This window comes from Fringilla coelebs (genome assembly GCF_963513975.1).
Source record: "Fringilla coelebs genome assembly, chromosome: 7".
Taxonomy (NCBI): domain Eukaryota; kingdom Metazoa; phylum Chordata; class Aves; order Passeriformes; family Fringillidae; genus Fringilla; species Fringilla coelebs.
The window spans coordinates 5409288-5424820 of NC_140035.1; the positions used below are offsets into that span (position 1 = coordinate 5409288).

General features: G+C 42.3%; 1 protein-coding gene across 1 annotated transcript; it reads left to right on the forward strand.

Annotated features, from left to right (window-relative positions):
• Positions 1 to 4899: 4899 nt before the first annotated feature.
• LOC311156083 (basic helix-loop-helix transcription factor scleraxis-like) lies at positions 4900 to 5535 on the forward strand (the record flags this gene model as incomplete). Its single annotated transcript, XM_084209772.1, has 1 exon — positions 4900 to 5535. One exon carries the CDS (start codon positions 4900 to 4902, stop codon positions 5533 to 5535), a length of 636 nt encoding a protein of 211 aa, XP_084065898.1.
• Between the last annotated feature and the right edge of the window lie 9998 nt (positions 5536 to 15533).

The window sequence follows — 15533 nt, forward strand, 5'->3', positions numbered from 1 at the left end:
AGAGAGCACAAGCTGCAGGGGCTCTGTCATGAGAAGTCTGAGGAGCACCACACCTTACTGGTGGTGCTCCCAGTCCCTTTTCCCTATACATCCAAGCTGAACACACTTCTGCAGTGCATGTTTGAAGCATGGATTGATGTCTGAGGCAAGGTACAGCAGAGTGGGAGAGCCCCTTTCTGGCCAGCCAGCCAGCTACAGAGACCCAACCCTGGTTTCTCACCAACACAGGGATTTCCAAACGGATTAGCAAAGGATCTTGGTTCCCAAACCATGCACAACAGCTGAATGTTCTAGACAACATCTTCCCAAACACTCACCGAGCTCTGTCAGGATGGATCTTAAAAGCAGTGAAATAAGGCAGCAGGCAAGGGAGGGCTCTGGCAGCTTTAATGAACAAAACAGACTCTGCACAAACACTGCTTCCAAAACATTTTGTTTCCAAGGGCAGGTGTATTGTCCCTATATCACTTCAGCCTGACAGAGAAAAGAACATGCCTTGTCATCTTTCTGCTAAATGCAACCACGATCAAAAATTACTTCTGAGGCAGTTAACAACAACTTTGAGAGTATCAGCACAATGTGTAAAACACCACTTAGACTTGGCAAGTTTAAATGGTTTTGAAATAGCAGGTGAATAATATATTTGGATTTGCCTCTGTGGGCAGCCAGAGCAGAGAAAATTACTGTAAGACAAATTTTTTGTCAAAAACCTGAAGATAAACAACTCAGCTTCTTTTTGTCAAGAGTAACAGAGTGGGTGTATAAATAAAATGCAGGAGGCAGGATGTCCCTGGCGTTTAACAAGGCCTCTAGCACTCCACCACACAGAAAACTCATTAACACACCAGAGAATCGTGGCACAGATCAATTCAGATGAAGAACAGAGATTGTAAGTGAAGAGATTGCAAGTGAAGAGATAAGTGTCATGCTAAATCTGGCTGGCTGGAATATCAAGGAGGGACTTGTTAGGTCCCACATTAATCAACTACCAGCAGTGCAGGGCAGAGCTGCTCCTGCTCCTCCCCTGCCTGGGCACTTGCACTGCAGTAGCAGACTGGGAGTTCAAAATGTGTGCAGGATATTTATTACAGTCTGGAAGGTTCACCATCCCACCTGACAGGATCTGAACACATGAAGCCTTAAGTCCACCTCTTGATTAACCTTTCCTCATTTAGCATGCTCTGTGCAAGGCCTCCTTCACCAAAAAATTCTCTTGCACCATCCCATATTTTGACTGCTCCTCAATCTTTTCTCCTTAAAACCACTCCCTTATAGAACCTGTATAGAGTAAAATGCCATATGAAAGATTCTTCAATCAACAGGTATTTTATGGCAGTCACATTTATTAAAAATTGCAATAAAAATGACAACTCCATCACCCAGGTTTGTGAAGGACAGCAGCAGTTGTCACAGCCAGCCAAAGTCCAAGACAGACACATAATTGATAACATTTTGTCAGATATAATATTTTCAGCTCTGTGGACATTTCCAGCCATCAACATCCTGTATTTGTTTCTCTGTGTTAGAGCTGGACTCTCCCTTCTGTCAAATGTGATTGAAGTACAGCACACACCTGCCTTATCAGGTGAGCACTGCAGAAGTGTCCTGGTTAATAAAACAGTTAATAACAGTGGTTTGGAAATCTGAAAGAGATCTGTGCTGCTTTTGCCTACAGCACAGTTATATCTTCTCATACGTGTGAGCAATCTTGTATGCAGAAATAAAAATACATGTGGATGTGTAATGGCTTTGAAGGAGAAGGCAAACAGAGTATAATCCTTCAAAAAACACAGCATGTGGCAAGAAGCACCATGGAGTGAAGGAGAAAAATATAAACAGTTGGGGGAAAAAAACCCAAAAATTTTGTCCATAGGATACTGCCATATTTCTGCTCTTGAATAAATAATTGTCTCACTGAAGTCAGTGTGACCTGCAGGCACAGAATGAGGCCACAAACATTCAAGTACTTCTTTTTAAAGGCATTTTTTCCCTGAATGTCTTTTTTTTTCCTTAACAAGTGAACAATTTTGTGTTATACTTCCTATTTAATGGAAATACATTTGGAAGGCTTCTTGGCTGTGACCAGAGACATTCAGCGCTGCTAATTTAGATTTGTTTCTTTTGTTATCCTCTAAATAACTTGCTCTTTTCATAGGTATAGCTTTTCCAAATTGCCTTCCTCTGAATTCTTCTTTTTTTTTTTTCAATTCCTATTAACACTGTTCTTCAAAAAATAAAGGCAAATTAAAGAAATGCCAGCCACTAGACTGCAACTAATCAGTGAGATACTTCATATTTCCAGTCTTTTGAATACTGCTGAATGCTTCCTTACAATGGATATCAGATAACTTTCTCCACATAGCACGAAGGCAAATTTCAGGCAAAACCTTATCACTGCACATAAAATATTGCCCACTCTTCTGCTTTGCATTCATGCAGCCCCATTTTTGCTCGCTATTAGCAATTCAGCAAATTGTAAAATAACAGCAATGCTGCACCTTCCTTGAGGAATACACTCCCCCAGCACTTGCATAAATATTATCCCAATCAATAACCTAGTAATTAAAGTCACCAGCATTTTGGCCTTTTTGCAAGACTCCTTATCTAACCAAAAAAAAAAAAAAACCCAAAAAAAACCCCCAAACCTTTCTTGCATTACTATTTCCAACTGCCTCGGAAACAGAACAAGAATCGTTCAGCCACCCCTTTGTCCTTAACCCCCAAATTAGCTATTGCTGTAAAGTCACAGGAAATCATTCTGGTTTTCTCTGCAGACACAGCATCATTTTCTTCCTGAGTATTGCTTATTCCTTTTCTCATTCTTGGTTTATCAGTATTGACTTTGAGAATACCAGTTCTAGTTTTGTCTCACGGTTCTTTTTGTTGAAGGGGGTTGATTTTGTTTTGGTTTACCTTCAGTAATTAAAAAATAAAGAAAAAACAAACAAACTGAGATGCTAAGGACAGGAAAACACTGATAAGCAAATGAGTGAGTCTGACAAAGAATCAATTATCTCCACTGCTCAGCTACCAGAACATATCAAGGGTGAAATCCTGCCTCCATTAAAGTCAATGGGAGATTTGTCGTTGACTTTGTCTGGTCAGGAATTTCATTCTAGAAATATTGGAGGTGACAAAAAGGAAGAAGCCTACATGGAGGACAGAGCAGTCTTGCCTGGAGACTGCAAAAAAGCAGCACTTCTAAGGGTTGAAATTCAACTCCAGAACTTTCTGGACCATTTAATTTTTGAAAGGTTAAGCAGACAGAACATCCTACTGTGAGATTAGGATATGGTTATATTCACAAACTTCAGGAAAACTGCATATGACTTTGAACACAGCTTTCCCCAGCAGCTGATGATGAAGGACCACATCCTGCTCTCATCCCAAAGGAATTCCTTTGGATCAGTGGCATGGAACACACCTGTCCATGCAGCCTTGCATTTCTTCAGCTATCAAACACCTTCAGCCTTGCATTTCTTCAGCTATCAAACACCTCAACCTCAAGCTAATTTTATTGCAGCAATCTTTTGCTATGGAAATCACAAAAATCTCTAAAACATCACCCAATGGGAAATCAAAAGACTTTCCCTCTCTTTTTCCCAGGTAACATAAAGGAAAATCACATTAAATAAGTGTTGCTTATTAATAGGCCAAGGGAGGATACTGCTCCAGCTGGCTGACAGAGCTGTTGGTCCATTTTTTCCTACAACTTCTGCCCAAACAGAAAGTGCAAACAACATAAACCAGCACTTTGTCATCCCAGCAGGGGAATGCCCTGCAGAGATGTAGCCATGCCTGTTGGAACCAGCTTTTGTATTTTGAGAGGGCACAAGTCCCAGCCAAACATGTCTAAGCAGCTGCCTACCCTTAATGTGTGCCCCCATGGTTAGAGAGAGATGACTCTGCTAATCCAGCCCTGATTTGGGAAGAAGGATTCATATTTAGGTCACCACAAATAAGCTTCCAGGACCACAGAGAAAGAGTCATTTGAGGCTGCTTAATCAGGTTGAGATGATTCATTTGAGTAAACCTGTGCCATGACCTTTCATGAGTCTCTGAGCTCAGACAGGATGTCAAATTTTTATGAAGAAAAGAGGTGCAATCAATTAGTGCTTATGATGACCTTTTAATAAGTAAATGATTGAGGCAGACAGTCATTCTGAACAGAATGAGAAATTGGATTTGTATGTGTCTAGGGTTGCTTGGTGAAGGAGGTGAAATCCACCTCCATGCCTGATGTATCAGTCCAACTAAAAGATAACTTCAAAGGAAGTTGTAGCCAGGTGGGGGTCAGCCTCTTCTCCAAGGCAACGAGTGAAGGGACAAGAGGACAGAGCCTCCAGGTTCAGGCTGGGCATGAGGAAGAATTTCATCCCATGAAGAGCTGTCAAGCACTGGAAGAGGCTGCCCGGGGGGAGCCTGATGGTGGTGGAACCACCACCCTGGAGGTGTTCAAGAAACAGCTGGACATGGCATTCTGTGCTATGGTTAGCTGACAAGGTCATCACCTTTTCAGCAGGTCAAATGTTGGACTCGATGACCTCTGAGGTCTTTTCCAGTCTGAACGATCCTGTGCATACATACCCACACACATGCTGGAATAGGGCGCAGGCTCGCAGGGGTTTGTGCGCCCCGCGAGGATCGCTCTCACCGCTGGATGCGGGAGCGCTGCTCCCGGGGGAGCCGCAGAAGAGCCCCCCCGGCAGCGGGAGGAGGAGGAGCGGGGGTTTCCGCGGAGCCGCTGCCGAGCCCAGGACCGCGACAGGTGCGGCGGCGGCGGCGGCCCCCGGCCGAGAGCAGCCGCCAAGCGCGGCCGGCGGGACACGGGGCGAGCAGGGGCGATGCGGCACCTGCCGCGCATAAAAGTGATGGAGCGGCGGGGCGGCGGCGGGCGCCATGCGGGGCGGCGGGGGCGCGGCGGCCGCGGGGCAGGCGCGGGGGGCGGCGGGCGCGGGGCGGCGGCGGCGGGCGCGGGGCGGCGGCGGGCGGCGGGCGGCGGCCAACGCGCGGGAGCGGGACCGCACGCACAGCGTCAACACGGCCTTCGGCGCCCTCCGCCGGCTCATCCCCACCCGCCCGGCCGACCGCCGCCTCTCCAAGGTGGAGACGCTGCGCCTGGCGTCCAGCTACATCTCGCACCTGGCCAACGTGCTGCTGCTGCAGCAGCGCCGGCAGGACGAGGCGGCGGATGCCGAGCAGCCCTGTCCGCAGCCCTGCCCGCAGCCCTGCCCGCAGTCCTGCCCGCAGCCCTGCCCGCAGCCCGCTCAGCCCCCGCAGCCCTGCTCTCCACCAGGTGCCTCCGCGCCTCGGTCCATCTGCACCTTCTGCCTCAGCGACCAGCGGCAGCGGGTAAGGGCCGGCTTCCGAGCGCCTCTCTTGGAGCTCTCTGTTGGGGAGGTTATTGGTATCCCCCGCAGGTTTGGGATTGAACCGGCCAAGGGTTCAGTGATGTCCTTGATGCCTCCTAACCTGTGTTTTTATCCACCGAACAGCATCGAGAAAGAGAGAAACCATCACCTGCTCCAGCCGTAACCGGACTCTGAACAGGCTGAGTGAGGTCTCGCACCACTCCTGCTCTGACTGTACCACTGCTCTGGGTAACATCGCCTCACTCCTGATGCATGTTTACATTTAGATAGCAGAGTCCTAAGAGAGTTTTTAAGCCTATGCACTTTGTTTCATATTGTGAGGGTTTTTTTCAGGGTGTTTTGCAAATGAAATTCACTGCCTCTGTTGAGACGGTTGCACCTGGTGCTGCAGCTATTTTAGGGCGAGAAACGTTAAACCTCAGCAGCCAAGCCCTGATCCTGATGCCTCCTAAACCTGTGTCGCATGATGAAACTTGAACTTCCAAACACACAGTGTCCCCTGTCAGGGGAAGCTGTCATGAACACGCCGTGCCCTACGCCTCCAGCCCAGCCCCGGCTGCACGCAGCGCTGCCGCCCACCCCTCCAGCTGCACGCCAGACCTTGGGGACAGGGGCTGATGCCGACAGCTGACATGCTTGAGAGGTCTCAGCGATGCTGGGAGATTATTTTGAGGTGTTCGCAGAAAGTCGGAAAACTTCCAGTGAAAGCAGCACCGTTGGCTGTGCACAGGCACAGAGCACAGAGGCACGGGACGTAGGCAGCAGAGGAGAGGAAAGGGGAGAAGTGCAGTGTAAGCAATGCTCCTTTCTTATTAACAGTGTGAGTCCTGCCAGCCCTTTAAATAGCACGGGATATTCCTAAATCTGCCTGGCAAGGAGGGTTTCCCAAGGGCTTTTACCCATCACCCAGGTCATGCCCTGTACATCACTGAGGTTGTTTATCTCCCCTCAGTTTACTAACTTGTATTTTTTTTTCCAGAAGTAACTCTAAAAGACAAATAAGCATATTTTGTTTTCAGATTTGGACATTAGTGAAGCAGCAGGCTGAAATCTTAAACCCCAGTAATGCTGGATTCTAAGAAACACAGAGGTTAATTTTGCAATGTTTTCTATAGCTATTTATAATATAATTATTTAGGCTTTAACTTGTTACTTTGGGAGGCACTCTGTGCTCTTTGAGAGCCTGGTAACTGTACCACTCCAAGAAGTGCTGCAAGGAGAACTTGTCTCCTTTTTCTTCCCCTGCTGCCATCTGTGCTCCTGGCCAGCCTTGCTGCTCTGGCCAAACGTGAGGGCTGAAGAAGCAGAAGTGTTGTTCACTTCTTTTTCTGTACAGAGTTTTCTCTTCTCGCCCTACATAAGTGCAAAGCAAATTCTGGCAGTTGTTACGAAGAACTTGGCAAAAGCAAGGTCGTGGTAGACTCCTATACAACTTCCCCTTTTTAGTTTCCCTTCTGCCCTGCCCAACACAGTGGCCACTTTTTCTGTAGCACAATGAGGAAAAATCTGCTGTACCTACAGAAATGCAATAAGCTCTTCCTTTGAATTCTAACAAAGAAAAATACCAAGCAAAGCCCCAGTGATTCACATCACGTCAGTCTCTTCAGTTATTAAAAGCCACAGGCTGTATTTTCCTGGATTGAGAGGAGATTTTTGCTTTTAGAAGGTTTCTATCATTAATCTTTTTTTAATGAGGAACTTTCAATTGCTGCCAGATCATGGTCTGTGTTTGCTTTGGCACTGATTTGCAAAGCTAGAACTCTTTACAGTTTTGTATAAAGTGGCTTTTTAAATTTTTGTGTTGTGTTGGCCTCTGTGTGTGGGTATAGAGTTCTACAAACATATCTTCCTGGATGTTTTTATCAGTTTGAAAAAATTTGTCTTTTAAAGTTATTTGCTCTGCGATTAAAGCTGATTTTATAGTTAGGCCCTACATTCTTATGACCACATTAAACCAAAGTATCTGACCTCTTTATAGGCAATTAACATTAATTTATTCATTTAGCTGTATCATTTCATATTGTACCTTAAATGACAGAACACAATTCAGTTTCAAACAATTTTAGGAAAATTTTTCATTCAGTATGTTCTGAATTTTGGAATTTGTAAGAAAGACAATAAAATTATTTATTTCAGGTTTTCAAAATGCTGTGATTTTATTGCAGTTTTAAGAGGTTTTAGTGTAGCTCTTGGCAAATGAAGTATATTTGGATTTAATGAGATATTTTTACACTTAGTTATTAAAGGAAATGAGTACAAAATGTGAAGTCCACTTCATTTCTGTACCAAAGTAAGAGCTGAAATCTCATAACTTGAAACTCTCATTAATAATTTTTACAATCCTACAGGAATTTGGAATTCTCCCTATAAAAGGGATTTTTTTCTCCCTAGTTTTGTAAAGGGTTTATACAAAATGCTTTTCAATGACAAAAGCAAGAGCAGCCCCTAACAACCTGGCCTTCTCTCCTGTTTAATGTGGCTCAGTGTAACATTAAATTCTTCTCTCCTTACTCAAGATAAACTGTTGAATTCAACTGGGCTCGAAGATTTTCTCAGGGTTTCAATTACTAAATAATACAGGAGTTACAGCAGCACTGATTGATCATGGCAGAAATTAGACCCCGGAGCACTGTGGCCCAAATATTTATGGTATAGACAGATAATGTCTATCCAAAGCAATTATAACCATGATTTCTCTGAGGAACGTTTATGTATGTGTAACTGTGTGTATTTAAATGAGGAAAATTGGGGACAAATTCTTCACTTTGCCAAAATTTATTTGTAATGTAAAATTTCTCTAACCCCAGGAGCAAAAAAAAAAAAAAAAAAAAAAAAAAAAAAAAAAAAAAAAAAAATTAAAATCAAGCTGTTACTCTGTAATGGGTTTTTTATAAATCAAGGGAAAAAGAATTTAATTTCTGGAGACACAGCTGAATTAAGGGCTCAGATTGCACATATAAAGAGCTCATCATCATTCAATGTTTCACTGAGTTTTTACTGTATGAGCTTACATGTCTTATCAGTCCTACTTTTTTAATCATGGAGCAGGGTTATTCATGGCATGCACAAATATACAAGTCAATATACAAGTCAAAACCTTGAGGGTGTCTGAGAGCAAGTATCTTACTTGATGGTGAGGCACTGGAATAATGTGAGTTGTTCCAGGGGGGCCAAACCAGATGTTTGCAGATATTGGGGGTTCTAGTTCTGCAGATATTGGGGGTTTGACTTATTTGTGACTGCATTCTGTTCTGTATGGATGAACAGAGGCCTGCCTGATGCCAATCCCAGCTTTGTTTTCCTGTAAACACTTGGCTATTCAATTTACATGATGCATGAATAAAGCAGAAACAGTGAGATATACACCATTTGGTCTCAGATCCTATTAAATTATTGTTAAAATAATCCAAGCATGGTACTTTGTATAAATCATTTTACTTAGCCTGCTACATCACTGTATAAAAACAGCACCAAGCAAAGTGAATAAATCATGTTGTTTGATTTTACTGGTTAAGTTTAAAGAAGCATTTGAACATAGTTCTTGGTTATTTATGAATTAATCATAATGTATGTCAAAGTAGTTTCATATGTTAGCTTCTATTTTCACTTCTGTTCTACAAAACAGAAGTTCCCTTTCATGGAAAATCTGCTTCTTTACAGAAATCTGTATTTGTTTGCAAAATGTGATTATATTTGCTAAAATAAACAGTATTTTTGCTACTAATTTAAACAACAAACTGCAAACATTAAGATGGAAGTTATCTTCTATAGCCACCTCAAGATACAAGTATTTAATGGTTTTCTTTACCATTTTCAAATCCATCTCTCCAAGATTTCAGCAGCATACTGACATGGGTATGAATGCACCATGTGTGTGCATTGGCAGGAGAGAAGGGAAGTGGGTGGAAAGCTTGGGAAAATTAAAAGTGAGCTCCTCTGCTCAGAGCCTGTGGAATATCCTAAGTGCCAAACACAGGAGGAGATGGAGGGAAGGAAAGGATGGGGGAAAAGGGAGGGAGAAGAAAGGAAGAGATTGATTCATCAGTGGAAGTTCATCAGGGCAGACAAGCAAAAGAGCCCAGAGTGGGAGCAGCCCCTGCTGTGTTTCTGTGCTTTGGCCGGCTGCTCTGTGAGACTGTTGACACTTCATTGAGAGAAAAACACCAAAATTTACATCAAACCTAAACTGACTGCCTAAATAACACCTTCAAATAAAGACAATGATGTCTTGATTAATAGTAAGAGCTACTGGATAACACAAGGTAAGGAGAAAGAATTTATGAAAAATTAGCTAAAATAGACAACGTGCTACAAAGGCAAGAGATCTGGGAGATGTCTTACACCAGGAAACCTTTGAAGGTTGAAGAAAAACGGTTCTAACAAATCAATATGAGGATTATGGGGTAAGAAAAGAAAATTATTACTGGGATAAAAAATACCATAGAGTTTCATGAAAGCTTAGGTGGGAAAATGACATTTCTTAATAGTGAGAAGAACTGAACTGGCTGCTGTGGATGTATTTCTTCAAAAACCTTCTCAAAATTTGAATGTACCTTCACATCCAGGCAGCCCAGGTTCTTATTTCAAGTGAAATCCTCTAGCTGTTAAAACATAATATGAAGTTTTTTAAACCTTGAAGGTTCATCCCACTTCTGACATTGTACACAAGGAACACAGGTTTCCCCAGAAGAGGTAGGAGAAAGAGAAGGCATGGATGAATAAAGAAGGGTAACCAGCAGCCCACCATGGAAGATATTCCCTGTGGTGCCAAGAAATGTCCCTCTTTGCAAGGATTTTATATCTTGATACAAGTAAACTGTGGTGCCCCAAAGAAAGTGATCCCTGTTTGGATGAAAGATAAAATGGAAAAAAATACTTAAGACAAAAGCAGCTTTAGAAAGGCCTTATCTACTCTCTTTCCTTTACAGCATTCACATCACAGAAGTGTTGTGAGGTTTTAATTAAACATTTGGAAATTGCTATGTGTTCTTCCAAAGGAGAAGCCAATACAAATAAGACAATTACACTGAAATGGGTAATGGAACAAAGAAGTGATAAAAGTAATTCCACTTGTTATGGCATCTCTCTCCAACATCTTATTGTGTTTCTTTCACATTATTAAAATAAGCCCTACTTTCCAAACATATGTATGCAGATCATTTTTAAATGCAAAGATTGCAGAAACAGGTAATTCTTTCAATAAGACAGTGGAACTTGGTGGGAAGGGTAAGCATCTGTCAGGCCCAGATAAGATCAGACAGCTGGGCTCTATCCTGAAAGGGTTCCATGAAGCTCACTTTTCCTAGGGAAATAACATCTTTGGTATAAAAAACAGCAAAATGAAGTCTCCAAACAGATAAGAAGAGAAAACACAAACTCTCAGAGCTCGTTTTAATCTAAAATACCAACTCTGTATCAGGTGAAAAGATGCAGGATGAGAGGAGGATAACTCCTTTACCAAACAGTAAAAAAATAAAGGGCAGAAGGACCATTTCACTCTATAGTCTCAAATTAATCCTTCATATTAGAAACAAAGGTGACTTTAGCAACAATAATCACTGCAGAGAGCCACTGGGACAGTGAGAGGGTTGGAACACAGGACACCCAGGACAGGCTGTGGGAAGAGGGGTGGTTAAAACAGAGACAAGAAAACCATGAAGGTGGAAATCCAACAGCAGTGCCACAACAGGATAGTAGAGCCAGACTTCGCCAAGGGATACACAATCAAAGCACAAGCAGAAAAAAATCACAAGTTGCAATAATTTTATCTTTATTTTCTTTTACTTAAGGAAGAAAGCTTCTCACCACAAGCACGGTCAAGGACAGCAGCAGGTCATCCAGGGAGGCTGAGGAAGCCTCTTCCTTGGAAAGCCTCAGAAGCTGACAGAGCAAGGGCCCAGTTGGGTCTAACTTTGAAGTCAGCCTTGCTTTGAAAATTGAAGATGTGTGGAATAACTCAAAAAGTCCTTTTCAATCTAATTTTTCCTGTGATTTTATGAAATTATGAGCTTAGGGCTCTCTATAAAGAAATTTGTAGAATGGAATAAAAATAAAAGTGCAAAGACTTCACAGGAAAAACCCACAATTTTGGTCAGTGCCAGGATCCATTATGCCTGACAAGATGAGGGGCATCCAGGTATGCAAATCAAGAGGGGAGCAAAAAAATTCCAAGAGAAAGTAGGAACTCAACAGGCCCATAAAGGGAATTTCCAAAACCAGAAACAATGAGAGGCAGGGGTCTGTTTCTATCAGAAGGACTTCTCAGGTCTGAATTAGTAAAGAGTTTTTCATTATTTGTTGGGATGATGGTTAAATTTACAGGTGGCAGCTTTGGAGGGCTGATTAATATCAGGGATTAATCAGAGAAAAATAATACAAGAAATGTTCTTAAAAAGATGCATTTTAATGTAGAAATGTTGGTAGTGTCCCACCTGGCAGAAATAATGCACCACACAAACATATGATAGCAAATGACAAGCAGAAAATTATTTTTGAGTTGTTGCATATCACAGATGACAAGACTTTATGTGAAAAGCAAACCCCGCACTGGATGCAAATTTCACCAAGACCCCTGTTGGCAATAATTTCTATTATTATTAGAATGTCCCTGAATTTTGACTGAAACATCTGGCTGGGTGGAAAAATCTGTTGTAACTTAGAAGAATATTACAAGTAGAGAATTACATAGTCTTAACTACTGTGTCTGTGCAAAGGAAATGATGGAGAAGGACCTGAGATGATTATGAATGCCAAACAGTGAGAGAGGATATCTGAATCTTATTAACAAATAAATGTCTCCCAAAGATACCAGCAGCAATATAATAAGAAGTTATGAGACACTGAAGTTTTCAAGGGTAACATTTAAAGAACTGGTGGTGCTGCTGGTGATTGGAGCCTGAGAATATCCTAAACACATGCACATACAACAATTAGACTATCAGAAATGCACAATAGGAGTTTTAGCATCGTGGTAAGAGGTATAACAAAGTGATTCAAGATATATCCATGGGAAACAGGCTCCAGGCTGCAGGGAGCAAGGTCCTACTGTGTGTTGTTTTGTTACCACTGCAACCGATTATTTTTATTTGCCACACTGCTCAAAGAAAACCTGAGTGGAAAAGACAGGCTTTAATAACAGGTGCTGTGAAAGATAACAGCATAAGTGAGAGTTTCTGGCTGATGTAAGAGGCAGTTTCTGGAACGCTCAGTATCTACAGCAGTGTGAAACACCAACCCTGGAGCAGCCAAGCATAGGTCAGAACCCTCAGGAGCATGGGCTGTGGCCAACAAGACAGACCCCAAGAGGAACGGCCAACAGTGGCGACCCACAACATTCCTGCGCTGCACAGGACAGAGCTGAAACCAGCCAGAGGCAGGAGGAAAAGCAAAGCCCACTTTTCTGCTAGATAAAACAGGTTATGCTTATTTTAGCCTCAGCAATGAGATGGAGCAGAAACAAAATGTACATTATGGAGAGCCTCTGCATTCCAGCAAATGCCGCAACATTGCCGGGTCCTGCATCCCACCAGACAATCCTTTGGCACAGGGCAGCTGTCACCAACGTGCTGCAAATGGGCAGATCCTCTTCTCTGCAGGAATTGTTTCTCTCTGCCCTCTTGGTGTGTTTGCCTCTCCTCAAGTGGCCCAGCTTTCCCCAGGATGGGAAATACACAGGAAAAATCACTTGGAATATCACTACTGTTAGGAAAACACCACCACTCTTGAAATGTTTTAATTAAGATGGTTAAATTGCTTAATTAAAACTAATTTAAAGGCCTATTCTCATTTCCTTTATGGACTTTAGATATCTTATGGCCTCAAAGGGTACAAAGGGGTCCAAAGGTTTCCATAATGTAAACAAGAATTAGTGAATTTATTTTCACTGGCATTATTTATAGTTAGTGATCTTCTCATATTGGCTTAATTATCATCTGATTCTAAAAGGCTAATAATTTCACTCCATTACCCTCCAGATCTGCTTCTCTTTCACAAGTAGTTTAACAGATACCAAAAGTTTTTAAAAAATAATAAAATAAAAAGAAAGATTAAGAGTCAAAGCAATGCAGAAAATCAAAGCTGTTAAAAGACAATTGCTGAATCAGTGATTCAGAATTTGTTGCTCACCACCTCCATCTGCTGAAAGTTTCTGTCTGTACCAGCAGAAAAAGATCAAATCTTGCGGGTACCACTGCTCCTGGACTGAGGAAACAGCTCCAAATATATCAGTAGCAGTTGTAAAGAATTCATTAGACAGTTGGTTCTGGTGAGCAAGGCTCTGGTTCCTTCTGCCAGCTCTGCCAGTCCCTCACTCTGCCACAGGCAAAGACAAAACCTTCTGAAACTGTACGGTCAGAAATTGCTGGAACTTACCTCTCAATATCCAAACTCATCTGATTTTCAACAAGATTTGAGTCCTTGGAAATGAATCTAACGCTTTTGGGGGGAAAATTTGCTAGGATTCAGGTGCTGAATAAAAATCACAATGCATACTAAGATCAACATCTAGACATGCATTCTGTGCATGTGCTCCGAGATCAACTATTACCTGAACCCCACAAGAACTGACCAGTGTGGAAAGGAGCAGGAACAGAGGGACCATCTTTGTGTATTTCAAATTGAGATAATGATCAAAATAATGCAGAATTATGTGAAGAGCTGGACATCAGCTGAGAAGTGATGAACAGTTTGCTACCAGCTTACTTCCACAAAGACACAGAGTGTGTGTGAACCATCCACGCTCCATCCCGGCTGAACAAGACCAGGCATGCACAGGGAGGAGGAGCTGGGAAAGATGCTCTGCTCTGTGTGTTTGTTCCTTTTTCCACTCCCAAGACATAGAATTGAAATGCACATTTCAGTAACTTAGCTGAAAACATCACATTCTGCAATTTCCACTGAGCAGGTCCCCGTTGCACAACTGCTGTTCCACAAGCAAATGTCAGCAGAGCAGCTGAGCCACACACAGGCCTGGGAGGGAAAGGGAGAGCTCAGGACTCTGGAAGTAAAAGGGAAATCACAGTGCTGACCAAGGAAAATAACAAAAAACCTTCTGTTAGGCTACTTGATGGCATATGGTGCATGGTTAGAGCTCCCTTGTGAATCCCTGTCAAGTCAACTACCAAGCAGAATTGGAATATTACACCAGATAATGTCCCAGTCCCAATCTTTTTTCAGGATTGGTACTCCATTATGCTCCCACTTTTGGCAGAAATGAAACCTATAACCCACTTTGCCTCAATATGTAAGGATAGGTTTCTAATAACTCTGTGTCACCTTGGAAAATTAAAACAGTACCTCTTGTTCTGATTGTATATGAAAGTATAGCTAAAACAAATTTCATGGCACTGATTAAGTGTCGTGTTCACTAAACTTTCCGATCCCATTATGGATCTTTCTATATTGGTGTTAGCAGAGGCTGCATGGTGAGTAAGAAAAATCAGATTTCAGGTGCTCACAAGCATGACAAATAGGCACTGAAGTGGCCTTGAGCACTGTGATGTAGTCACAGAGAGGAAATTGAAGCATTCAATATTCTGAGGTGCCTGAGCCCTCTGCAGATGGCTTTTGGATAGTTGTTGGTAATCTAGCAAAAAGAAATCATCTGGTTTTGTGAGGGCTTGTGGTTTGTTTTGCTTTGACACTGCCAAAATAAATAATTTTAATTCAGGCAGCATAATATGAGTAACAATACTACACCCACTAACTTGCAGCTCTTACTTTAGGAACTCCTCTCTAAATGAAATCAATGCAACATTTAGCAAATCCTTCATACAGTAACAAATCTCCAGTTCCAGGAGGCTACTGTACATTTCTGTGTTAATTAGGAGCTTTGTGGAATTTAATTCAAGGTTGCTGACAGAAAGGCTTGTGATGAGGAGTATTTTAAACCCCTGAGTGACAGTAACAGCAGTGCTGCAGTCTACTGCCTTAGTAGGACTATGTGTTCTGCCCATCTTCATACCCCACCATTTCATTAAGTAACTCATAATAACTTAATAGGTCATGAAAAAAATATATTTCTGTATGCTAATCTTTGTATCATTCTGCTTTTATAATTGGATGTATAATTAAAATGCAGACATTGAATTATATCTTTTTATTTTGGGGCCTGTATCTATCTATCTGGCAAGTAGACCTGTGGAAAGAGATGGATTCATAGTT